The sequence below is a fragment of the Saccopteryx bilineata genome, chromosome 11 (assembly GCF_036850765.1).
Source record: "Saccopteryx bilineata isolate mSacBil1 chromosome 11, mSacBil1_pri_phased_curated, whole genome shotgun sequence".
NCBI lineage: Eukaryota > Metazoa > Chordata > Mammalia > Chiroptera > Emballonuridae > Saccopteryx > Saccopteryx bilineata.
The window spans coordinates 66,043,678-66,071,525 of NC_089500.1; the positions used below are offsets into that span (position 1 = coordinate 66,043,678).

The 27,848-nt window shown below is 47.8% G+C and overlaps 1 protein-coding gene across 7 annotated transcripts in view; it reads right to left on the reverse strand.

Moving 5' to 3' along the window:
- LDLRAD4 (low density lipoprotein receptor class A domain containing 4) overlaps positions 1-27,848 on the reverse strand; it is a 597,062-nt gene that overhangs the window by 316,322 nt on the left and 252,892 nt on the right. For all 7 annotated transcript variants that reach the window (XM_066246383.1, XM_066246384.1, XM_066246385.1 and 4 more), the window contains one exon: positions 23,862-24,331. In XM_066246383.1, the coding sequence (XP_066102480.1) occupies positions 23,862-23,901 (40 nt within the window). In that variant the 5' untranslated portion in view covers positions 23,902-24,331. The remainder of the gene's footprint in view (positions 1-23,861; positions 24,332-27,848) is intronic.

Genomic DNA, 27,848 nt, shown 5'->3' on the forward strand with positions numbered 1-27,848 from the left:
TGACTAGCAGCGGAGTTTGCTTTGCTACCTGTAAAGCCAGTAGCTGTGGCCACCATCACAACCGCCTGGCCCGTGCAGCTTCGCATTGGATTTGGACAGACGGTAATGAAAGCATGGAGCCAAGAACTGGTGGGCCATCATCTTTATCCTAGCTTGCACCCGGCCGGCAAGAAATACACACAGTGGGAAAACACTTCCCTTTCCATTCAGGGCTCCCAAAGCCACTGACTTATCTGAGTTTTCCTAAGATCAAAGGTTTCTAACCTCACCAACCTTATTCACCTCTGTTTCCCATCTCCTTCTCTCTGCACAAACTCTGCATAAACTGGCTTCTCATTCAGCACTCCACCATCTTGGCTGCTTCTCTCCTCTACATGGCCTTTATCTGCTCTTCTCTCTGCATGGGCTCCTCCTCCTAGAGCATAATCATTCTTCCCCCAAACAACATGATCTCTCTTTTTTTAAAACCTTTTGGCGTGAAAGCCCTCCCCCAACACACATTAATACAATCATGCCCATCCCAAGCAAGAAGGGCAATTAATACTATCACCTGGGCGAAGGGCTTCCATGTGGGCAGCGCCATCTTTAACAAAGTGAGCATAATATATCTGCCCAACACTACCACATGCAGCTGTTTCTTTCAAGTCCTGTATCAACATGTCTGAATGATGTGCTTAGAAAGTGCCAGAAAAACGCAGAAACTGAAATTGAAGAGCTGACCTTGAATATATAACCCCTTCTAGTAGACTCTGGGAGATAGATCATTTTTAAAAGCAGTGATTCAAAACAAAACATAATTTAAGTGTACTAAATATATAGCAGACAGTGCCAATGAAAATTTATAAATACTTACATAGATTCTTCCTCCCTCTAGGGAGAACAGTGAGAATCAAAACAATGTCAAACAAAAGCACAGTGACCACCCATCTGCCCAGCCTCCTCTTGGGTCTGTGACCATCAGACGACTATCTGCTGTTCCTCAAACACCAACTTTGTCCCAAACCCAAGCCTTCTTCTGCCCAAAGCGCTCTTCCCTGTGTCTCCACATGCTCTCTCCCTCCCTGCTCCGGTAGAGGGGCCCTCCCAGACCATCCTATCAGCCACTCTCCTATCTTCTTCCCACTTTGTTTTCCAGGAGATTTGATTGTTATCTGCAAGTGCATGATATGCTTGTTCATTTCTTTATTATCTGTCTCCCTGGCCAACTTGTAAATTTCTTGAATGCAGGGGCTCTCTCTGCCTTGTTTAACACTGTATCCCCAGTACCTACCATAGTGCCTGATACAGGCAAAGTGTTCATTAAATATGTTACACGAATAAATGTAAGAGTGAGCCTCATGCCATGGATCCATAAATAAACCACATCCATTTCTTCATCATCCTCAAGTAAAAAGTAAGGTTCTTTCCTGGGAAGAGGGGTTTTAAAGACCATTTGAGAGAAGAGAAGTGCTTCCATACACATGCTCTCAACGTGATCAACTTACAAAACACATTTAGACACAGCTGGGTTTGTTACCACCCTGGTTCCTGGTTTGTTTCCAGCCGTGGGCTCCCATCATAAACTTTCTTTTTACCATCTCGGAGTGCCTCCTTCCCTGTTAGCATTTAGGAGTCTTCTCGCTCACATATGAACTGGGCTACATAAACAGTGGGACTGACCCGGTGCCAGTAAGTCTGGGCTCCACATTGAGTACCAGATACAGAGTCCCAGGTTCTTGGAGATGCAGCCCTACTCTTAACCCCTCTGGACTCGGACCCAAGCTCAAATTCCTGCTACTGGGAATGGAAATCCCTTAAGGCCTTCAGGATCAGGAAGGAACATACAGAGGTACATAAACACCCTCAGGGCTCGTTTTTTATATGCAGAAATAAAATCACCACATCTTATCTGCCTCCTCCTTTCTTCTTTCTCACACCGAAAGATAACTTAATTGGACAAACATAAGAAGGGGGCAAGCTGCCCTTAAGAAGCTGCAGACTGGCCCTGGCAGGTAGGCTCAGTGGTAGAGCATCAGCCTGGCGTGCAGGAGTCCCGGGTTCGATTCCCGGCCAGGGCACACAGGAGAAGCACCCATCTCCTTCTCCACCCCTCCCCCTCTCCTTCCTCTCTGTCTCTCTCTTCCCCTCCCGCAGCCAAGGCTCCATTGGAGCAAAGTTGGCCCGGGTGCTGAGGATGGCTCTGTGGCCTCTGCCTCAGGCGCTAGAATGGCTCTGGTTGCAACAGAGCGACGTCCCAGATGGGCATAGCATCTCCCCCTGGTGGGCACGTCGGGTGGATCCCGGTTGGGCATGACTGCCTCCCTATTTCCAATTTTAGAAAAATACAGAAAAGAAAAGGAAAAAAGAAGCTGCAGACTGCCATCCCAGCAAATGATGTAGTATTTTACTAAATGAAGTGTTTCCCTCTTTTGTAAGTCACTTGACCATTACATTCCAGTGCCTAGCCCAGTGCCTGGCATAAAATTCAATGAAGTCAATAGAGAACCAATGTTGATTGGCTCTCCAGACCCAAGAATGCTCTTTACATCAAACAAGACAAGAGGAAGAGTAACAGAAAATATGTGGAATCTAAAACTCTTTAGCAATGTGTATGTTACTATTATTACATGGCAGTCTTATAAGATATAGCAAAAACTCTATATAAAATACAAATATACAATAAAGATTTTTCGTTGTGCAGGAATTAATCTTCAGTAAATGTACTAGGAACAATTAATTATGTGAGAATATTAAATTCAACTTACAAAGGGTATCCAAGAGTTAGGGGTTTGTTATATTATTTAACAAATGAAGTAGAAAAACATATATTAATGAGTTTATACTATAACTTCCAATACTGTTGACATCGTTCAAAATCCTTTGGAATAGCTCTTCTGGAAATGTCCTCAGACCCCATGGACAAATGTGATGCCACATGTGGACTACCTTGATAGTGTGCTGAAGCTTTCAGAAGCATCAACATTTATTTTGGGGACAACTGTGTTAATGAGATGAGTCTATAATTAATAATTGCTTGTTGCCATAGAGTGGTGTTTTCAGTAACAATAGCAACCCTGAGATAACAATAATAACTATTTATTAAAAACTTACTGTGCCTGACCTGTGGTGGCGTAGTGGATAAAGCGTCAACCTGGAAATACTGAGGTTGCCGGTTCAAAACCCTGGGCTTGCCTGGTCAAGGCACACATGGGAGTTGATGCTTCCTGCTCCTCCCCCCTTCTCTCTCTCTCTCCTCTCTATAATGAATAAATAAAATCTTAAAAAAAAAAAAAAAAAAAAAAAAACTTACTGTATGTCTGGTAAGTGCTTTACCTGTATCAACTTATTTATTTTCTTAACAACCCTCTAAAGTACACATTATTATCATTATTCTCATGTTAGAGATGAGAAACGTGAGAAACAGAGAGGTTAAGTAACTCGCCCAATGCCACACAGGTTGTTAGAGCAGAGCCAAAATTTGAAACCAGGTAGTCTGGATCAGAGGTCATGTGTGTTTCCCATTTCTGTTCTATCTCTCTCTCTCTAGCACAATATATATAGGACCTTAAGACGACTGCTACTTAGAATATCGAGGGGCATCTAAAAATTTGATATCCAAGTATTTCAAACTATACAGATGCTCCTCGCCTTACATCCTAGTAAACCCACTGTAAACTGCAAATATCCTGCTGAAAACGTTTTCAATACACCTAACCTACTGAGCACCATAGCTTAGCCTAGCCTACCTTAAATGTGACTCTCTTAGCTACAGTGGAACAAAGTTATGCCACTGCCACTGCCTAGCTGCATGCAGTAGCAAGCTCTTGCAGATTGCTAGCCCAGGAAAAGGTAAAAAAAAAAAAAAAAACCTTCAAAGTAAGGTTTCTACTGAATGTGTTATCATTTCAGCACCATCATAAAACTGAAAAATTATTAAGTCAAACTATAGTAAGTTGGCAACCATCTACATTAGAATGCTTTAGTACATAAAATAATATGGTAATAGCATAAAACAGATACAGATCAATGGAAAGAAGAGCCCAGAAATAAACTCATAAGTAAATGGTCAGTCAGTTAATTTGTGACAGCAAAGCTAAAAATATACAATGGGAGAAAGTACAGTTTCTTCGATTAATGGTATTGGAAAAATTAGTATGTATTTTTTATAAATTCATTTTAGGGGGGGAAGAGAGAGAGAGAGAGAAAGGAGGAGGAGGAGCAAGAAGCATCAACTCCCATATGTGCCTTGACCAGACAAGTCCAGGATTTGGAACCAGCAACCTCAGCATTCCAGGTCGATGCTTTATCCAATGTGCCACCACAGGTCAGGTGGTGTTGGGAAAATAAGCTACATGGGAAAGAATAAAACTGAACCACTAACTATCACACATCATACACAATTCTTAACTCAAACTGGATTAAAGACTTGCACATAAGATCTGAAACCACAAAATTCCTAGAAAAAAATACAGGCAAAAAAAAAGCTCCTTGGCATAGATCTTGGTGATGTTATTTTTAATCTGACATCAAAAGCAAAATTATTTAAATAAATGGGACTACATCAAACTAAGAAGCTTCTGCACAGCAGAAGAAACCATCAACAAAATGAAAAACCAACCTACTGAATTGGAGAAAATATAGGCAAATCATATATCTGATGAGGGACTAATATCCAAAAATATATAAAAAAAACTCATACAACTCAATAACAAAAAAAAATCTGATTAAAAAATGAGCAGAAGATCTAAATAGACATTTTCCGAAGACATACAAATGGCTAACAGGTACATGGAAAGATGCACAGCATCATCGTCATAAGAGAAATGCAAATCAAAACCATAGTGAGTCATCTTCTCCCACCTGTTAGAAGGCAGTCATCAACAGACAAGAAATAACAGGTGTGGCTGAGGATGTGGAGAGAAGAAACTCTTGTGCACCGTTGGTGGGAATATAAAGTGGTACAGCCACTATAGAGATAGTATGGAGTTTCCTCCAACACTTAAAAATAGAACTACCATATGATACAGCAGTTTCACTTCTGAGATTATATCTGGAGGAAATAAAATAATTGCTGATGGATGAAGATTTGACTTGAGGTGGGGGGTAAACACACAATACAGTGTACAGAGATGCGTTGTAGAACTGGGCAACTGAAGCCTGTGTAATTATGCAAACCAGTGTCAGCCCAATAAGATTGAATTACTAAAATAAAAAACACTGGCCCTGGCCTGTTGGCTCAGTGGTAGAGCGTCGGCCTGGAGTGAAGGAGTCCCGGGTTTGATTGCTGGCCAGGGCACACAGGAGAGGCGCCCATCTCCTTCTCCACCCTTCCCCCTCTCCTTCCTCTCTGTCTCTCTCTTCCCCTCCCACAGCCAAGGCTCCACTGGAGCAAAGTTGGCCTGGGCACTGAGGATGGCTCCATGGCTTCTGCCTCAGGCGCTAGAATGGCTCTGGTTACAACAGAGCATCGCCCCCTGGTGGGCATGCCGGGTGGATCCAGGTCAGGCGCATGAGGGAGTCTGTCTGACTGCCTCCCCGTTTCCAACTTCAGAAAAATACAAAATAAATAAATAAATAAATAAAAATAAAAAAACACTACATTGATGAGACATCTGCACCTCCATGTTCACAGCAGCATTATTTACACTAGCCAAGTCAGGGAAAGAAAACAACCTAAGTGCCCCTCATCAACAGATGAATGTGATATATGTATATAGATAGATAGATAGATGATAGATAGATCGATAGATAGATAGATGATAGATAGATAGATAAAATAGTATTCAGCCCTAAAAACAATGAAATCTTGCCATTTGCCACAACATGGATGAACCTTTAGGATATTACGCTAAGTGAAATATCAGACAGAGAAAGACCAATACTGTATGATCTCTTACATGTGGAATGTTAATGAAAAAAAAAAAAGCTCACAGATATAGAGAAGAGATTGGTGGTTGCCGGAGGTGGGGGGGGGGGGTTGGTAGGAGGGATGAGTGAACTAGTTTCTTTTTCGCATTTTTTAGTTTAAACGAAAAGAGGAAGAAAAAAAATCACTTATTTCAGCTTCTTCATTTTAACAATAAAGAAATCGTTCTGAGATGTAAACTGACTTTCCAGATATTACAGAGAGAAAGAGGGAGAAAGATAGATTTGGTCTGACAGATTTTATGTCATTTCCCACTAAGAAATTACGGCAATGAACACTAGAATCGGGGGACGCTCCCTTTCGGCTGTGCTAATGTGGGCCTATCCAGACGTCCACTTCTGGGTGGGTGAGCTCTACCCTCAATACTACTAACATGTGTTTTCCTTCTTTCTTTTACTCTCTTCTTTCCTTTTCAAAGTATTCCTTTCACTATTTATCTATCTTTATTCTTTTTCTTAAAATTCCCTTTATTTCAGAGCCCAAAATGTTACGCTGATGGGAGAGATTTTAAAAGTTAGATGAGAGCTGAAGGTTGGTGCTGGAAGAGTTAAAGACAATTTGGGGTACACAACAACAACGCCCATGCCATTATCTTGTCAGTAGCTCTCACCCTTCCTTCTACGTTGGGAAATACAGTCATGCTTTCCATAATAGACATTTTCTGTCCACAAGGTTCATTTTCCTCATTGTAGGTAAATGATCTATATACATATTTAAAGTTTATTATTAGAAAAATATTATAAGAAGCTTAATAATACATATATCAGTGGGGTTTTTTTAGCTACAAACAATAGTAACAAATATTGCTAACTAAAGCAAGAAAGAAAGAGAAAGAGAGGGAGGGAGGGAGCTGGGGAAGTTTATTGGAAAGCTACCGAATGGCTCCCTGAACATGCAGGCCCAGGACAGCCAGGAACTCCGCATTCAGGTGATGCTCAATGGGAAGTCATGTGCCCCACCACCACCACCACCACCACCCCCGTTAGGAGCTGCCATCAGGTGATTCAGGTCTGCCTGCTTTCTAGCTCTGTGTGGTTCTGCTCATGATTCAAATTCCTAGCCAAGGTGGCCTGACCTGGGCTGGTTGAGCTTCTCTTTGGAGTCCTGTGACCAGCAGCTAATGAGAATCAAGGTGCCAGGGCACCTGGTCAGCTCCCCCAGAGCAATGGATGCTGGGAAGGAAACAGAAACAAGAGAAGTCCACACATTCTAATTATTGGCTGTACAACATGCATACATGGCTTTTCTTTCCACAGATACCATTTGAAAATATTTCAACTATAGCGTAAATATTTTTTAAAATGAAACAGTAAATAAACAAAAACTACCTCCAGACCCCCACAATGCCTGAACTCCACACGCCATGTTGTCTATAACGTTGCTGAACCCTCACTACTGACAATCACCACAAAAGCCTCTATTAAAGGATAATCACCCCTAGAGTGACCCTCTTAACCCGAAGCTATCATCAATAAGGGCTGACCCAGTGGGGACCCGTGGGGACCGGTGGGGAGGGCTGGTCTCAAAGCAGCAGAGCTGGCTCAGTTCTTCTCTCCAGACCTGAACGGACCGGTGTATCGTTTCCGGCACATGTGGCCACACACAGAAGGAACTCTCTTTATCTGTTCTGGACCAAGGAGTAGACTTTAGGAGTCCCCAGAGCTCAGGCCCAGGTAACACTGACCTATTGATGAGAAAACTCGTAATCCTCCAAGAAGGCAGCTGACGGAGGCGGGGGTTAAGTGGAGGGCCCGGAACCAAACGCGTGCACGTAGATGAGTCTGCACAGAGGCTCCCTGGTCATTTCAGAGCCTCCCCAAGGACAGCCTGGGCCGGGCCCGCACCAAACTCCTCTCCTGTTCCACTCTGACTCCTTATCTACGAAGGAGCACATTCAGTGGCGGCTGGGTCGTTCTCCTCTGGAGTCTTCAGTTACTCCCAGACCTGCGTTCCAGCCCGGATCTTGTCCTTCCTCTCCTTCTGGCCGAGGATGAGCTTCATTTCCTTCCAGTCACTCCACCCACTGCAGACCCTCTGCTGGGCTCAGAGGAGAGGAGCAGGACCCCGCCTGGCCCCAAAGGGCTCTCCTGGGCACCAGGACCTGTACCCTCACTCACCCATGAAGAGAGCAATGGCGTTGGCCCTCGCCACCCACTGACTGGGCACCCACTTTTCCCACTACTCTCTCTGTTTTTATCTAACACACATTCTCGGATCACCTGCTCCTGGTACCCTGCTTCACCCACCTTTCCCTTCAGCCCTTCCTCCCTTCTCCAACTTCTTTAGAAAGAGTTGTTCCCACTCCTGTCTGTGCCTCCTCACTGCTCATTCACACATCCACCTGACCACTCAGCCCACACCCTGACACCTCCCTGAACAGCCCCCTCACTCTGACCCACTCTGACCGTGCCCGCCACGTTGAGATTTTCCTTCACTGCTGATGTTCCGTGCTTCTCTGTCCTAAGCCTCTTTCTCCTTTCAGGCCATATTTCTTCTATCCGTAACCGCATTCCCTTCTCTTTTTTTTTTTTTGCATTTTTCTGAAGCTGGAAACGGGGAAGCAGTCAGACAGACTCCCGCATGCGCCCGACTGGGATCCACCCGGCACGCCCACCAGGGGGCGATGCTCTGCCCATCCGGGGCGTCGCTCTGTCACGACCAGAGCCACTCTAGTGCCTGAGGCAGAGGCCACAGAGCCATCCTCAGCGCCCGGGCCATCTTTTGCTCCAATGGAGCCTTGGCTGCGGGAGGGGAAGAGAGAGACAGAGAGGAAGGAGAGGGGGAGGGGTGGAGAAGCAGATTGGCGCTTCTCCTGTGTGCCCTGGCCAGGAATCAAACCCGGGACTTCTGCACGCGAGGCCGACGCTCTACCACGGAGCCAACCCACCAGGGCCACATTCCCTTCTCTTGGCCTCAATTATTACTCAATGAAAAAACAGCCCAGCTGCTTTTGGGCTGAGACACTGGACAATGACCCAAGATGGAGAAACAACCCTTAGCCTGAAGCCCCTGCAGGCCTCTGCACCCATGGCATAGACAGAGCCCCTTTAGAGAGGTGGGTGCCAGGCCCCACCTCTCCCCTGCTGGAGCTCTGAGCACAGTCTAGGAGCAGGTGAGCAGCAGACAGCGGACTCCTGGGGACTGAACCCAGTCTGGGGTCAGGCTTTACTGCCTCCAGTGCCCTGGAAATGGTCACAGTAAAGATAATCGTTCAGTCCCCTGTCTGGGTCATATCTCAGGCTGGCTACTTCCTGGGCTCACCCTTTCCAGTGCCCACATGTACTAGAAGCTCCACAAACACTACACGTGAAATAGATGAATGTGGTCACTCACTGGCCCAGCCTCATCGCCAGAGGTTTACACAGCGGTCACTGTTAGTGTTTACCATGAGTGAAACAGGTGGTGTCACTTAATTCTCCAATATGCAATTCCTCTGTGGAGATACTCTGGTATTTTGATAACTTCATTTGGCAATTATTTTCTTTTTAAGGAAGAAACACAAAGTCTGTCCCCACCCCACACACACACACATGAATATCAATCACAACTTGGTTTTGGGCATTGTTATTCCTTCTCCCAGAACACCAAGCTGAGCAAATCCCACAAAGCTGTCTGTCACCTCACAGCCACCTGAACTACACAGCAGATAAAAAGCGCACGCGGCTTTTGAAACAATGCTATCTTTGGCAAGAAAATAACATCACATCAGCTCAACTTATGCAACTTATTATCTGCAGGTTACTCCACTTTGGAGTAAAAACTAAATTTATGATATACATATCTTAACTCTTTTTTTGTTTTGTTTTAATCAACACAACCCTCTTTCCACTCCCTGAGTGCTGACAGGTGTTCATAAAGCTCTCAGCCATACTTCCCACTTGGAGCAACAGGGAGTAAGCTCTTAATGCTCAAAAGAAGAAGAGTGTGCCTTTGAGAGAGACAAGAAAAGCAGGTGAACCTTGCCCAGGACATCAAGGGGCAAGATGAAGAGAACTAGAAAAATACATGACCCTGAGCTGAGCATAATTTACAACCAAGCACAAACTTCCTTCTGCATGGTCGCTATCACCTCCCCTCTTTCAGGGACGCTACTGCCACAGGAGCTCTGATGGACCTAGACGGTGTTATGCTAAGCCACACAGTGGCTTGAAACTTTCAGTGGCCCTTCACTCACTTCCAGATCAATGCCCAACCCTCCCTCTGACTGCCCGCCCCCTCCACTTCCAAATCAATGCCCAACCCTCCCTCTGACTGCCTGCCCCCTCCACTTCCAAATCAATGCCCAACCCTCCCTCTGACTTCTCTCCCCCTCCACTTCCAAATCAATGCCCAACCCTCCCTCTGACTGCTCTCCCCCTCCACTTCCAAATCAATGCCCAACCCTCCCTCTGACTGCTCTCCCCCTCCACTTCCAAATCAATGCCCAACCCTCCCTCTGACTGCCCGCCCCCTCCACTTCCAAATCAATGCCCAACCCTCCCTCTGACTGCCCGCCCCCTCCACTTCCAAATCAATGCCCAACCCTCCCTCTGACTGCCCGCCCCCTCCACTTCCAAATCAACGCCCAACCCTCCCTCTGACTGCTCTCCCCCTCCACTTCCAAATCAATGCCCAACCCTCCCTCTGACTGCCCGCCCCCTCCACTTCCAAATCAATGCCCAACCCTCCCTCTGACTGCTCTCCCCCTCCACTTCCAAATCAATGCCCAACCCTCCCTCTGACTGCTCTCCCCCTCCACTTCCAAATCAATGCCCAACCCTCCCTCTGACTGCCCGCCCCCTCCACAAACCCCTGGTCCTGGAGCCACTGTGCCTGCGCTGTTTCTGCCCTAATTCCCCGGTCACTCCTCTGCCGGGAGCTCCCCGGGGCTGCGAGCAGCTCAGCCTTCCTACGCTGGCCTGGAGCCGACCTCCTGGGAGCCCCGGGAGCGCCTCATCAGTGCATTCCTCAGCACTCAGTGCATTCATTCCTCAGCACTCAGTGCATTCATTCCTCAGCACTCAGGACTCTCTGCTTCGTGTTGCAGCTACTCTGTCCACACGTGTCAGTTATCTCATCTAATGAAACAGGACACTAATGTTAGGAGAGTCTTCAGTGCTCCTCCCAGAGAAACAAGAGGGAGTGACTAACAACAGAGGGACAACCGGCACACAAACAACACTACAAAGGGCTTCAGGGAAGCCGGAAGAAGGCATTCAGCTGCGGCGTAACTGTAGATCACGACCTCTACTGATTTAAAAGAACAAAGTAGGATGAATTTTTCTTAAAAGTAGAAACTTATTCTTTCCCTTTCCTGGCCTCTTTTTGCCCAATTATTTTAAATTGGTTTCAGGAGTACAGCACAGTGGTTAGACATTTATGTAATTTATGAAGTGATCCCCCCAATAATTCTAGGACCCACCTGGCGCCATACATAGTTATTACAGTATCATTGACTATCTTCCCTGTGCTGTGTTTTACATCCCTGTGACTACTCTGTAACTGCCAATCTGTGCTTCTCACTCCCTTCACCATGTTCACCTACCCTCCACTCCCCCTCCCCTGCGAAACCATCCGGTTTGTTCTCTATGAGTCTGTTTCTGTTTTGTTTATTCACTTATTTTGTTTTTTAGATTCCACATGGAAGTGAAATCATATGGCATTTTTCTTCCTCTGACTTATTTCACTTAGAATAATACCCTCTAGGTCCACCCACATCACAAAAGAGAAGATTTCATTCTCTTTATGGCTGAGTAATATTCCATTGTATATAGCATGCAGCCATCTTCCTCAGCCATCATCTGTCAATCGGCAAAGTCTAGTGAGTTCCTATCATTCATCAATAAAACCTTCAGAAGCTTATGACTCGGCTTTCTCTCCCCTGTGCTCATGGCCAGGCACCTAATTCAATTCAGCAGTTCAACAACAGAAACATACTTATTTAGTGGATAATTTTGTTTATAAATCTTAAATTTTAAAAAAAACAACACTTTAATTGCAATTAGCATTTACTTGTATGTACGTGAGTTGGTCCAAGGCAGTTTGCTGAGAACTCTGGCAGACCTCCCCAAACCCTCAGGACCAAGCCCTGGGAGGCGGGGTCCCCCTGAGAAGCGGAGGCGGACACCCACTCGCACCACCACACAGTTGGTCAGTGGAAAGCTTGGGCTGGTCCAGTCACGATGTCAGCACCCTTCTATCATGCCATAGTGCCGTGGAGTTCACCTTCTCGTTACAGGAGTCTCACTGGCTGGAAAACCTCTATTGCTAAGAAAGCCATCTTCTCACACGGCAGTTGCCAAGACGGTGCAGAGCGAAGACTTGTTGCCACTATTCAGAGCCAGAAAAGAGTCACTCCTTTAGTCAGGACATCAGCCATAAAAGTACAGTGATCGGATATATAATTAATCATCCCAACTGGTACAATTTTGAGAGATGACAAGGGCTCTCAGTCATCTAACCATGATTTTTGATTTATTAACTCTTGTGTAACATTTTAAAATTAACACAGCACTTTCCATGTGCTTTTTTTTTAAATATGGCTCTCTACCACCACCTAGGAAAGTGGGCGTTCACACATCTCTGAGCTTGCAGATGATGATGCTTTCAGAGAAGGAGAAGGTTCGTGCAGAGCTGGCCAGACCCAGTGGTCGCGTGTCCACAGCTCCAGTGTGCCTTCGCCACTTGGGTCACTTTCCAAGGGCACAGTCTCTTGAGGGAACAGACACAGCGTTGGCAAGTGAACAGGAAAAGCGGGGGGGTGAGGGAAGGGCACACCTCAAGGCAGACAGAGCTCCAGCAGGACACCCTGGGACCACTAGGGAGAGAACAAGCAGGATGAGTTTCCCCGTGTTGACTTCTCCTGGGGTTTGTCAAATATGTTAGCCCAACATATTAATATTTAACATTAGAAAATACTTTTGACCAAACAACTACTCACCCCCCCCCAAAAAAAAAGGTAAAGTTGTTCAAAACATTAAACAGTACAACATTAGATCCTGTTCTTTGACTTCACACATCACAAACCCATAGAAGGGCAGGCCAGAGACAGAACTGTCAGATCCATCCATAACCCCCACTCCGATACGACCTATGTGTCCCAGCGCCTCAACACCAAAACAGTGTCAGCCCAGGCCACCACGGCTCCCGGCCCCACTCGCACCCGGTGAGTGTGCCACAGACGCGTGAAACAGAAGCAAAGGCAGGTGCAGCAGAGGCCCGGACCAGGCTGGAGAAGCCGCAACCAGGCGACCTGCCTCTGAGTGCTGTCCCACCACCAGGGCGCCAGGCACTTCACAGAGCAGCTCCTGGCCCCTCCAGCAGGGCCCGAATGCCACGAAGGGCCAGGGGCAGCCTCGAGCAGCACTGGCACGCAGGCACTCTATAGCTGTCACAGCTGTGTGGAGTGTGAGCCTGACTCCCTGTCTCAGGCAAAAAAAACCCTGCTGTCTACTCTAGATTAAATAACTTCCTCAAATTGTAAGGCTTAGATCAAAACCCATACGTTATGAGCCCAAATTCTCCTTCTTCTATATTTGCTGTGTCCTTGGTACAGACCAATAGCCCTGTGCAGGGATTGGGGGAGAGGACAGTGGTCTCCATGCTGCAGGTCCAACAGAACCTCTTCCCTGCACTCTGAGCTGCCGCCCAAGGTCCAAGCGCCCACTGGAGCAGAAACAAACAAGAGCAGGAGGCGGACAGATCTTTCTTCCATCTAGAATATCAGCTAATATATCCAAATAACTGAAATATTTTTGTTGTTCACTTTATGTTTTTTTTTTTTAAGGGGGAAAAATAGGACTTTGTAAGGAACAAGGTTTGTATTGAAAATATGCCGGATTTTTGAACAATCCAGGCCGCCCCGGGCTGCACACAACGGCAAGAAAGACGGTGCTCTGTGCTTCTTACTTCCAAACTGTCTGAGAGGCCGTCACAGCCGGACTCCCTGCTGTGCGGCCCAACTGAGCCCAAATGAAAGGAGGTACACAGGCCTGTAAGTCCATACAGTGGAAACCACTAATCGCACACAGGCTATGATGCTATCGTTTTTAAGTCTAAGAACGCCTCTACAGAGCAGGTTCTCTGGAGCATACGACTGTCCTGTGCATCTCCCCATGAACTAACCCAGCGTTGCGAGAGCAGCATTTGGACTGCAGGCCGCTGTGGATGCCGCGCTTCCTGACAAAGGCTGGCTCGCCACGGGCACAAGGCACAGTGCAGCTATTTGTGCTGACTCTGGAGACTACGGGTTCCAATCCCAGCTACTCATCTTGCCAGGGGTGTGACCTGACTTAACCTCAGGCCTCCGTTTCCTCATCTGTCAAAAAGGCTTCATTATAGCACCAATTCTGTAGAATTGTTTTGTGGCTTAAATGAGGTTATATGTATAGAAAGTTGATTAGAACACTGCTTGACAAATGGTAATACTCAGTTACTATCATTTACTCTCTCTAAATCCTCACCCTGAGAAGGTAAAAATAAGGCACCATATGCAGATATTCATTGTAGATTTAGTTAAAACTAGACAACAGCAGAAGGTAATCAGTGAAGGTTAAGGCTGGATGTTTAAGAAAAGAAAAGGGGCCCTGGCCAGTTGGCTCAGTGGTAGAGCGTCAGCCTGGCATGCAGAAGTCCCGGATTCGATTCCCGGCCAGGGCACCAGGGCACACAGGAGAAGCGCCCATTTGCTTCTCCACCCCCCCCTCCTTCCTCTCTGTCTCTCTCTTCCCCTCCTGCAGCCGAGGCTCCATTGGAGCAAAGATGGCCCGGGCGCTGGGGATGGCTCCTTGGCCTCTACCCCAGGCGCTGGAGTGGCTCTGGTCGCAACAGAGCAACGCCCCGGAGGGGCAGAGCATCGCCCCCTGGTGGGCAGAGCGTCGCCCCCTGGTGGGCGTGCCGGGTCGATCCTGGTCGGGCGCATGCGGGAGTCTGTCTGACTGTCTCTCCCCGTTTCCAGCTTCAGAAAAATAAAAAATAAAAAAAGAAAAGAAAAGAAAAGGAAAAGGAGCTAACAGCTTCAGTGGCCAAGGGAGTGGTGTGCAGAGCGAGCAGGACCAGTGCAGTTCACACACATCTGCCCTGGAAAGGGAGCTTCTTGGTATAGCGTCTCCTAGGTTCCGGCTCACAGAGCAGTGTCCCCACAACATGCTCTAGAACAGGAAGATGCAGGTAACATCCGGGGCCAGGTACACAGAGCAGCTAGAGTTCAAAGCTCAAGCACGGAAATTGAGTCTAAGAGTCCTTGGCCAAAGACGGTGCAGGAGACTCGGAAGGAGATGCCCATCGCCAGCTGCCAGAAGTCAGTGTGAGGCAGAAGTGAGGACACACAGGAACTCAAATGATAACACACAAAGGGACGTACGGAGCAGAAGGGGCACAGGGCCCTAAACCAGCAACAAGCCAGGCAGCCGCCGTACCGACACTTGGAGTAACAGCTACCTCTTCCACACGATGTTTCTGGAATGCTGCCCCTCCCCTTACAGGCTGGACACTCATAAGGTGGTCACAGCAGTCTCTCACCACTTACACGGCACCTCTTTTGTCAGTCTCCTTCCTTCTTTCTAGATCAACATGGTAGCTTGGGAGGCCGTGCATCAGCCCAAGTTACGACAAAACCTACAGTGATAAAAGAAACAGTGAGGTTCTAACCCCATCTCTCGTGCTGTGCACAGAACGCAGCCTCCCAGGATGTGCCGGCTCAAACTCCAACTTCACCCCTACCCCGCCCGAGGAAAACCAGATTCGGAAGCATGCCAGCGGAGGAGCTAGCCAGGATGCCAATCCACACTGACACAGAGCGCCAGCGTAGTACTGGGGTCCCCGAGCAACTTTACAAATATCAGGAGTTGGGGGAAACCATTTAGCACGTCCCTGTGCGTGAGCACCGTATGAGGCCGGAAGCAGTGCTACGATCAGTACTCTGTACAGAAGAAGGAAGTCCCAAGTACTAACTGACGGTTGTTAAACTGCCTCCGCGGGAAAGGGGCCGCTTACCGGCAGTGCCTCTGCTTTGCTCAGTGGGACCATGTGTTTCGAGCCCCCAGCACAGAAGCTGTTTGGACACCATCAGCCCACCCAAACTTGACCTCTCCTCCCAATGAGCACTGAACCAATAGGAAAGGAATCCCAGATCTTCAGCATGTCCAGCTGTGGGCACACCCACATAAACCAGCCCTGAAGCCAAACAAGCCCCTGCCCAGCCCCCAGACCTCCCCACGCGTCCTCCTGCCGCTCCTCTACCCCCCTCAGCCCCCCACCCAAACCCGAGCTCTTCCGATACGTTCAGCAGTACTAATTCTTTTCTCAAAATTTCTTGTTTTTATTGTGGTAAAATGTACCTAAATATAAAATTTACCATTTCAACCATTTTTAAGTGTAAAGTTTTGTGGCATTAAACACATGCACCTTGGCTGGGCGACTGTCACCACCACACTTCACTCCTGCTTTCATTCCTAAGCATTCTAAAAGCAGAACGACATCAAGATTGGTGAGCTTGTGCCAAAAGGTAGACCCGGAAAAAAGTCTGAATTTTCCAAGTTAGAACACAGACATTACTATCTCACAAACGCTTAATATGCAAGTTCAGTCTGCAGTTTCAATTTCCTCTCCCTCTCCGTCTGTGCCTCTCTCCCTGCCCCGGCTGCTGAGGGAAGAGCCTGTTTCCTGCTCTCTCACCCAAGCAGAGGAAGCTGAGTCGTGAGGCACCGGCTCCGGCTCTGGCTCCGGTTCCGGCTCCGGCTCCGGCTCCAGCACCGTCACAGGCAGGCTGTGCCTCAACCCTGGCGCTGCAGCCCGCTGATCAACATGGCCCTGAGCAGGCCCTCTCTGGGCCTACGCTGTCCCCTCCCAATAAACCGGGGACAGGGCCTGACCTGTGGTGGCGCAGTGGATAAAGCGTCGACCTGGAAATGCTGAGGTCGCCGGTTCGAAACCCTGGGCTTGCCTGGTCAAGGCACGTATGGGAGTTGATGCTTCCAGCTCCTCCCCCCTTCTCTCTCTCTGTCTCTCCCTCTCCTCTCTAAAACGAATAAACCAGGGACAGTATGCACACCTTCCAGGGCTGTCGCAAGAACCGAATGAAATCACATATGTAGAAACACCTGGCACAAGAAGACAATCTTTATTCCTTCTGTCAACTCCGTGAAATATCATTATCTGAAATCAATGGGAACACAATTCCAAACGTACAAGGAAAACACCCTTAATTTTCTGACATTTTATTACAAAGGAAAAAAATAAGTTTAGATGGAGACCAGCATGGTGTCTTATCTTCCTGCTGATGGTAAGGAGCCCCCGGCCTGCACACTGCCTCCTGGTATGTAGGAACACATACTGTTACCCTGCTTCTGGAAACAAGAGGAATCTTCCTTCCACTGACTTGTTAATGTTCTAGAACACCAAAGTCAGGTGAAAGGAAAAATGCCCCTGGTACCATACTATTCACCATTGTTAATGTCTGTAACGGAGCCACAAAGCGTCCCCCGCCCCCCCAAAGGTCAAGCATGCTTATTTCTGCATCCTTTTTCTCTGTTGTCATATTTGAACAATGTCCTGAAATAAGCAGATGCTAACCCATGACTCCACCTGGAGCCCACACAGGCAAACACTGTGACCTTGATGACTGTGGCGTCACTGCCCCCAAGGCCTCTAGAGAAGAAGCCAAGCAATATGACAGAGATCTCAATGAGAAGATAGGCCGGGGGCTACGCAGAAGTCCGCAGCCTCCCTGGTTCACGACCCCGGCTCGGACGCACCTGCTCAGCACCAGTTAACAGTGTGGCTCATGACGACCTCCAGATTGTGAGCACCAGGGAGAGGCATTTGCTTCAAACCCCAGGATAAGGAGTCTAGACTCTTTTGGGGAAGCAAAAAGAAGCCACAGGAAAGTTTTAGGGCATGAAAAAGTACAATCGAAGCTGCATTTTATTTTATTTATTCATTTTAGAGAGGAGAGAGAGAGAAGAGGGGAGGAGCTGGAAGCATCAACTCCCATATGTGCCTTGACCAGGCAAGCCCAGGGTTTCGAACCGGCGACCTCAGCATTTCCAGGTCAACGCTTTATCCACTGCGCCACCACAGGTCAGGCCAAAGCTGCATTTTAAAGAGCACTGGCAGCACGAGAGGGGGTTGGGAATGAAGGCAGGAATACAGACTGCATGATTCCAGTCTTTTCAGCCGCTGCGCTTCCCCTGCGTCAGGCGAGGGTTCCGCGTCCTGCGCTCAGTGAGAGCAGCCTGTCGGGAAACTGCCGCACCCACGCTGCGGGACAGGGACGCCTGGCAGCAGATGGGAGGACTGCATACTGCGGGCTGCTGTGGGGAGTGGCCCTCCAGGTTTTTTCTTTCTAAAAAGCCTTCAAGGCAAGGTCTTCTCTTTTGGGAAATGCTGCCAGCCACCTGCCTATCTGGGATTCACATTGAAGTCTCATACTAAACTCTGTGAAGTTCTACAGTAAAGAACCATTTAAATTTCTTCTTTCAGAATTTGGCTATAAATCCACCCCTTGCCCATTTAATTGAGAAACAGCCTTCACTATCCTCCCCGCAACTTTGGAAAGTGTGGGCTAAGGTTATCCATAGATGAGCCCGCGGTGCGGTCTTGAAGGAGAGTGATAAGCTGAAGGTCTGGGTGGTGAGAGGGGGACAACCCAAGATCCTTCGGGCTTTTCCAAGCCCTGGGTCAGTGCAGCCCCAGCACCCTCGGTAAGGCCCCCGCCACCCCATGCAGGGTCCCAGCACTCCGACCAGTGTGAACAATTCCATGGGGAAAAAAACAGGCAACCTAACCACTCAATTAAAGTGATTCTTTTTTATTTTATTAATGTCTAAGTAAACCTGGTCACCATCATCTCTAAAATAGATACCTCTTTCAGATACCTAAGAACTATTAAATCAGCTGTTACCCTTCCCCTCGATGAGTGAAATAACCATAATTTATTTAACGACTAGATCCGATTACTCTTTTCACAAGAAAGATTTGCAAATTCTACAGGAGTTTAGTTCGTTTACCTAGTCATCCAATGTTAAATGTTTTTCTAACATTGAATGAAGTGATTCAGAGAACCTAGTAAGATAGTGCAAAACCTTTACAGCATGTGAGTGTGGCGCTGGGGGCCGAGAGCGGTTAGGACCTCACACCGGCACCTCCTCTAGGACACACACCGCGATAACCCAGGCAGGGAGCTTTCCGAGCCGTGCAGAGTGCGGGGGGCCTCAGCCAGATTCCCCATCACTACTAGGACGCTTCAGCGCAAGATTGACTGACATCCTGGAAGGAGACCCACTTCTATCTGCCCGGAGGCACCGGGGTTTGTTTTTACAACAGCCTTATCTTGCTGGAGTCTGTCTAGCTACATCATCACCTCAGTGCACTACAGCCACGCAGAAAGACGGACTGAAAGAATAAAACAGTCAACTTAGGGCGCTTGAGTTTCCCTTTGCCCAAATGAAATATATATTAGCACTGTCGTCATAACTGTGGCACTCGGGTGGCCCTTGTCAACACAGTGTGCTCCACAAGCATAGTTCATCTCATGACAGCCAGCAGGACAGCCCCACCCCCCAGCTGGACGGCAGGGACCTGCAGTCGGAGAAACTGAGCTCACTGCCCTCTCAGACGCTGGACCAAAAGGTCTCCCGGAAATTCAACCAGAGACCTTGACAAAGTTCACGTCTTTGGATGTAATAATTCTGTTTCCGGTCGTTCATCCTAAGGTCATACAGAAGAGCTTTTCGCACAAAGGTGTCCATCAAAGCAATATTCATCAGGGGAAAAGCTGTCAAAAGCTTCAATATCCAACAATTAGGGCACTATTTTAGAGTTTAAGTACACACACATACATAAAAGAATAATTATGAAGCAATTTATATTTAAAAGAAAATGCTCATAATGTAATGTTGAAAAGGGAATGATGATCAGGTTATAACACGGAATATATATTATGAACACAGTTCCGTAGGAAAACTTTGCACAGGAAAAATCCTGAGAGGGCGTAAGCCGAAGTGTTGATAGTGGAAAGCTTCCCAGGGCTAGACTCTGTCTGGGTAATTATTGTTCTCTTTCAGACTTTTATGTGCTTTCCAAATTTTCTTACAATGAGCAGATATTGCTTATAAAGGGGAAATTTTAACTTTTTTGTTATAATATAGCATCTAAATGATTTAAATCGTTTCTAAATTACATGCTCTGAGAAAATTAAAAACAATGCATAGATTCCTCTATGAAACAACTAACACAAGAAAATCCTAACTCAGAAGTTGAATTTGCAGTGTGTGCCACGTGAGTATATGCCTATATTCACACAGGAAGCAAGCCTCAGGAGGGAACCGCTAACCACACAGGTGGGCCGGCAGTGTCGTGAGGAGCGGGGCCTTCCAAGCTCCCACCACGGCGATTTCATGCACTCCAGACACAACTACACACAGGTCTCCCAGCCTTCCCCCCATGCCGGGCTGCAGCCCCTACGTCCTTATTAAATAGGAATCTGGAACACCTCCCACCATGAGCACAGAAACATAAGACAAGTTTTTTTTAAGTGAAGGTATGGTTAGCTATATAGTGACTTTTGTCTTGCCCTAAAACAAGATTTAAAGCCGAGGAAAAATGCCTTAACCCCTTCATAATTTAAGCTAGAGAATCAGCAAAATCAGTCTATCTTTGAATTCCAACAAGTAAAACATCAACATCTACAGTTGCCCTGGGATAAGAAAAGACTACAGTCAGAACACACAGGACAGCCAACCAGGCAGGGGGTGGGCACCAGCCCCACCTCTGTCTAAGGCTACAGTTTCAGCTAGCCGCTCGGGCAGGGACGGAGGGTCAGCTTCACCCTACATCCTAAGTCACTTTTATCAACTACGTGAGCAACGAAAGATGAGAAGCGCAGGCAGAGAATAAAGATGCCTCCGGGGAAGGCAGGTACTTACAACGCCTGTATTTTTTACCCCTGGTTGTTTCCTAGAAATACCGGGGAGCTGAGGCCGCTGTCCCACAGGTCCTGTGCCCAGCTTCGACAACTGACGTTCAACCCTTGACAGTTTCCTTAAGAAGGGGCAGATCACTTAATTCAGTTATCCTTCTTGCAGGAATAGGAAGAGACAGTTTTTCTCTTCTCGAGAAAGGACTCTCCCATCCATCCCTCGCCTCTAATCCCCGCCCTGTACAGGGCTAGCTCTCAGTGCTTCCCAGACTTTTCAGTGCACGGAGCACCTGGCAATCTTGTTAGGGTGCCGGTCCTGATTTAGCAGGGCTAGGAGATGCAGAGCCCAGTGAAATCACAATCTCTGAGGGTGAGAGCCAGGCAGTGGGAGGGCTCTCCAGGTGACCTCCCATATGCAACTGAGGTCACATACAGAGCTAGAAGATTTGGAAAGGCCACCCAGCTCGATCTAGCTCCTGCTGAGTCTGAGTGCCCCAAACAGTAGCGCCAGCCCACAGACACTGCACCAGAGTCACTGTAAGGACTGGCCGAGGAAATAGGTACAGCACACAGTGAGTTTCTCATAAAATGTGAGCCATGGTCATTATTTTACTATGAGTGATAGTATGATTATTATTCAGCGAGGCTGATGCAATGGAGAAGGCCAAAATTGTAAGGAAAAAGGGTTCTTGGGGAAAATAGGACTTACAGGGAGATAAGAAAATATGAGTAGCTTCAAGAGCGTGTCCACACTAACCCGGCAGAGAGGAGGCTTCTCCTATACATGAGTGTGTAGGGGAGAGACACGGGGCCCTGTGCACAGCCCGTGGCAGAAGCAGCAATAGTCATAATAATAACCGCCATTCATTTGGGCCTTAATTAATATGCCAGGCACCATCCTAACCATTGCGAATTCTCCAGGCAGCACCTAGCGGTTTTCATTATTCAGAGCCTGCTGCCCTCAGGCCCCAGAATCAGGCCAGCCTGGGATCCAGATGGGCTGCAGGAGTCCCTTCTCTCGGGACAGAGGAGCTGCAGAGCCCCCGACGAGTGGTGGCGACTGGACATGATGTGTATGTATGACCCATGACAGACCAGGGCCACGCACAGAACAGTGAAGACAGTGTACCTAAAAACCGACCTGTGGGCTACTCTACATTTTTTTAAAATTTATCGATTTTTAGAGAGAAGAGAAAGAGGGAAGAAGCAGGAAGCATCGACTCATAGTGGTTGCTTCCTGTATGTGCCTTGACCCGGCAAGCCCAGGGTTTCGAACCAGCGACCTCAGCATTTCAGGTTGATGCTTTAGCCACTGCACCACCACAGGTCAGGCTGGGCAAGTCTATAGTTTGAACCATGCGCCATGCTTCCTCAGGTTCTCTTTGTCCCATCCTCTCTTCCTTCTCTTTTCTTGGAAGAACTGCTTCTAAGAGCTTCCCTCCTGCACCTCCTAGACCCCTCTCCTCCTGCCCGTATCTCCTGGAAAATGGGCAAAAAGAGTTTAAAGGTCAGCGCACCCGGACGCTTCACAGAGGTGTGTCATGTCACGGCCCCGCACGTCACCCTCTGCCCAAAGAGGGAGGTGGCATTCCACGAAGGAACGGCTCTTGTGACTGAAACAACAGAGGTGAATGCATTAAGGGAGACAGAAGGGCATGGTTTAGAGCCAGCCAGGTTGGAAGTTTAAAGGCTGTTGTGCCTTCGAATCTCCATCTGTGTAGCTGTTTCACTCAGGTTTCAATGGGCCCAACCACTTCGGGGGGTGCTTCCCAGCCTCTAGGACAGAGGCTCCCACGTGACAGATGCAGGTGCTGAGAGAGCTACAGAGTTTGCTCAGAGGTTGCTCAGAGCACAAGGAGCATAAAGGACTGGCCAGGTGACCTGGCTTTACACTGTGACCATGTCAGGACACAGCCGAGGCCTGAAGAGGATGGGATCTGGTTTTTTTGCATTTCACATACATTGTCTCACTTTTCTCCAGAGCACATCGTGAGAGCTGCACTCCACCATCCTGGCTTACAAACGGGCGGAGAGGAAGATGGGCAGGAGCTCAGTGACTGTCTGGGTGCTGACCTCTGGCCGGTGGAGAAGGCAGAGTCCAACCGAAGCCGAGCAGCTCACAAACCTAAGCCGCAACCTCTTCGGGGCACGGCAGCAACCTGACCTGCTCTCCCCACCGAAGGTGAATAGCCACTGGTTTCTAGGACTCACAGGACCAGAGAACATGTCACTTCTTGTGATTATGCTACTACCTTTCCTAAAAAACCAAACAGAACAAGCAAATAAAAAAACCTCTTTTATATAAAAAGGTTTTCCCTGAATTCCAAGAGGTTCTGCAACTTCACAGCCCCCATTTTATAAACGAGGAGCCAGAGGCCCAGAGTAGGTGGCTTTCTGGGATGTTAAGCAAACCAAAGAACCAGGACCCCAAATCGAAAGCCCTGAGTCTCAGGCCATGGCTCTAGGGCACTAGCCAGACTAAGTAGCTCCCTGAAAAGTGTTCACATTGGCAGCCAGGGGGTAAGTCAATGTCAGGCAGTGATGTCAGGCTTCTCAGCGAGCTCCTTCATGAGAGAAGCATCCTCACCGCAAGATTAGTTCGGGAGAGTTGCACACACACCCCCAGCATTTGCACACAACTAAATCTGAGGAAGAGGACTACAGGTGGGAAGGGAGAGGACACTCATCAGCAATCATTTCATTCACTTGAAGTCTTCCCAGTCTGAAAAGAAAAACACAATCTCTACACACCACTCTGCCAGAGGCAGACTTCCTTAGAGAACAATGTCGTGGAAGATGCGGTGTATGCCCTATTACTCAACAAAAGCAGAATCGTAAAATGTCAAATGCTTTTCCAAATTCATATTTAGACAGAGGGAAGCATGCTACTATTTTGTCCAAATCAATCACTATTGCAGCCTGAGCCCCTTGACTCTGTGTGGCCTTCAATTCACCAACTGACTCTGTGTGTACATTCATTTCATACAGTTGTCTGGTATTTTATTATCTATCAACTAAGAGTCGAAATAAAGTTTCCATTTAAGTGTGGAGAGTTCTCACCTGTGAAAGCATTTGTGGCCTGAAAACCAGCTTCCTGCATACTGCTCCCCAGACAAGCCTGTGCTCCGACGCTTAAGCAGTCCTGTCCAGGGGAAACCTCCCGGGTGAGGCCTTAGGTCACTTCCATCGTAGCCTGTCAGAGTCCATTGCTTTGCCCCGTCCAGCTTTGGGTAGCATCGGATGCCCACCTGCCCTGCTCCCAGAGAGCAGGTGGCACCTGGGCCAGCCCCCAGTCCGGCAGTGTGTGCTCTTGGGGCACACAGTCACATCAGCCGTCCAGCCAGAGAGGGGAGGCCATGGTGAGCCCAGGCGAGGTGGAGCTGTCCCACGGAGACCTGCTTTCCCAGCTCAGAGCCAGGGCCTCCTCAGCGGCTGGATGCCAGCATCCTCCTCCACGGCCCTCGCGCGGCCACTTCCGGGAGCTCGCTGTGGTCTGATCTACTCTCCTCTGAGCTTCACCGCTCCCCTTGCTGAAATAAAAAAGAAAGAGGTCACTTTCTTGAAGACCTGTAGGGACATTAAGTTTAGTGGACCCACAGAGGCCAAAAGAAAAAAAAAAGAAAAAGCACATGATCACATTGGAAACACTGGGAGGCTCTGGAAGGCTCCAGGAGGCACTGGGACGCACTCTCCAAGAGGCACGGGGAGACTCTGGGAGGCACTGGGAGGTTCTAGGAGGCCCTGGGACGCACTGGGATGCACTCTCCAAGAGGCACAGGGAGACTCTGGGAGGCTCTGGGAGGCTCTGGGAGGCACTGGGAGGCACTGGGAGGTTCTAGGAGGCCCTGGGAGGCACTGGGAGGCCCTGGGAGGCATTGGGAGGCTCTGGGACGCACTCTCCAAGAGGCACAGGGAGACTCTGGGAGGCTCTGGGAGGCACTGGGAGGTTCTAGGAGGCCCTGGGAGGCACTGGGAGGCCCTGGGAGGCCCTGGGAGGCATTGGGAGGCTCTGGGACGCACTCTCCAAGAGGCACGGGGAGACTCTGGGAGGCTCTGGGAGGCACTGGGAGGTTCTAGGAGGCCCTGGGAGGCACTGGGAGGCTCTGTGAGTCACTGGGAGGCCCTGGGAGGCCCTGGGAGGCACTTTCCAAGAGGCACTGATAGACTCTGAGAGGCTCTGGGAGGCACTAGGAGGTTGTGGGAGGCACTGGGAGGCACCGGGAGGCTCTGTGAGGCACTGGGAGACACGGGAGGCACTGGGAGGCACTAGGAGGTTGTGGGAGGCACTGGGAGGCTCTGGGAGGCTCTGGGAGGCACTAGGAGGTTGTGGGAGGCACTGGGAGGCTCTGGGAGGCACTGGGACGCACTTTCCAAGAGGCACTGGGAGACTCTGGGAGGCACTAGGAGGTTCTGAGAGACTCCGGGAGGCTCTGTGAGTCTCTGTGAGTCTCTGTGAGGCACGGGATGCACTGGGAGGCACGGGAGGCACGGGAGGCACTGGAGGCACTGGGAGGCACCGGGAGAGCAGCTCAGCACCTCCTCCTGAGCACCTGTGAAGGGCCAAGACACGACAAATCCACACAGTGCTCACTGCTCCAAACCTGTCTGAGAACGGCCACAAAGGCCGCACAATCTCACACCGTCCTTCCCCAGGTCACTCGGGGTTCCCAGACACCCTGAAGAAGCCCATCTACCGAGCCCACTCCTGAGGTCTTAGAAATGGGGACCTCAGCTGGCCCACTAGGAGGGACTGGGGTTGAGACATTTTAAAAATGACTCTTAAGAGGGAAACAAGAGCTCATATTAATTTTTTTAAGAGTGGGAAAAAGCATATTTAATATACAAACTATTCCATCTATATTACATAATAATAACAACATTTTACAAAATACTTTAGGATAGTTCAATGTTGTTATATTTATATTACACAAGAAAGAATGTTAATAACAAAATGTCAGAAACCCAAAGGACCAGACTTTAAAACGGAGTCCAAATGCAAATCTCCAGTATTGAAGAAAAGGAACATTTTTTCCATTATTATCACTTCAAGCCAATTAATTTATAACCAATTTTTAGAAAATATAATCTTATCTTTTCACCATCAAACAAACAAAAACAGAATCTAAGAAAGCAGCACATATTAGAAAGAAACCCTCTTATTGCTGTACATATATATAAATATAAGGAAATAAAACAGAACACTACTAATAGAAACTACTTATAAGGAAGACTTAATGTATTAATGAAGTCTTTTAATTATTTTAAGAAATTCAATTCCATTGCCTTCATGCACCTGCAATATCAATCTCAGTATGAGTGCTTGAGTTTAATAAATAGGTAAAATTTTTATTTTAATTAGAAATAATTTATGTATATGGTAGTTTTGAAGTGCTTGAAAATATAAAAAAAAAGTTTTCACTGAGTTTAAATATTCCACATAAAATGACCAACACATACAATATCAGCATCTCAAAGTCCTGCACCAACTTCTAAAGTAAACTAATCACATGCAGGATAGTTATCAATTTCAGGACATGGAATTGCCAGTTAAAAACAAAAGCCTAACTAGCCTTAAAACCTTAATTTTCTTTGCCCTTTTCAATGATACTTTCAATGCACAGAAATGTTAGATTTTATTTGTTCTCTTTCTTTGAACTCAGAGACAAACTGAGTATGGTGAGATTTTTGTTGTTTTATTGTGGGGCTTTTGTTTACATTATTTTGTATCATTGAAAAAGGTATGCTACTTCATATTTTAAGAAATCAGGCCCTGGCCGGTTTGCTCAGTGGATAGAGTGTCGGCCCAAGGTTCCAGGTTCAATCCCTGGTCAGGACACACAGGAGAAGAAACCACCTTTTTATCTTCCCCTCCCTCTCCCCCTTCTCTCTCTCTTCCCCTCTCATAGCCAGTGCCTTGACCGGTTTGAGTGTCAGCCCTAAGCACAGAGGATAGCTCGGTTGGCTCAAACATCAGAACCAGACAGGGGTTGCCAGTTGGATCCCAGTCAGGGTACACGCAGGGGTCCATCTTGGAAGGAAGGAAAGGAAAGAAAAGGAAAAGGAAATGAAAAGGAAAAGCAAAGGAAAGGAAGGAGGGAGGAAGGAGAGAGAGAGATAAAGAAAAGAAAGAGAGAGAAAGGGAGAGAGAAGGAGGGAGGGAAAAGGGAGGGGGAGGGAAGAAGGGAAAGAAGGAAGGAAAGAGGGAAGGAAGTAGGGAGGGAGGGAAGAAGGAAGGGAGGGAGGGAAGGAGGTAGAGAGGGAGGGAAGAAGGAAGGGAGGGAAGGAGGTAGGGAGGGAGGGAAGAAGGAAGGGAGGGAAGGAGGAAGGGAGGGAGGGAAGGGAAATCAAGTTATTCTATATAATATTGCAAATGGCTATGGGAAAGATTGAGGCAGCTGTAGATAGATATAGAAGAAACAAGGTTTTTTTTCTTTGACTGCCATTATCGCACTCACCAATTCTTAGCTGCCTCTCCTGAAATAGAGGTGTGGCAACAGGGGTGAGACAGTTCATTCCGAGGTCTCAGGCGTGGTCTTGGAAAGGATTTTTAGAACATGATGTGTGTGGTTCCCAACAAAGGACAGAGGGACACAGTTGTGTTCTCTCATTAAAGGATAACTAGCATATTCCTACATATACTCTGAGTCTCCTTATATGCAATTTTCAAGTTAGAATGAAACTATAAAAGTTCTCAATGTTTCCTTTCCTGCTAACATCACAGACAAGATACACTTTCTAGGAATATATAAGAAAGAGGGGGAGGGCCTCCAGAACCTGGAGTCTCTTCTACTCAGAGAGGGACCCACGCATCCAGAACAGGGCCAGAAACACCGACATGCTCAGTAAGAAACTGTCAGATGACCCGACAGTCTGGGAATCAGACGTATGCTTTCACAGCTTAGTGACCGAGAGTCAGCACAGAGGCCGAGGAGCTGAGAGTGTCTTGTACACTTGTTGCTCTGTCTGCTGTCCTTCCTATCTCTCGTTCTCATGTGGCCCCTGCTCATGCTGCCACTCACTTTCCTCTTACTCAAACGAGCCTCCTCA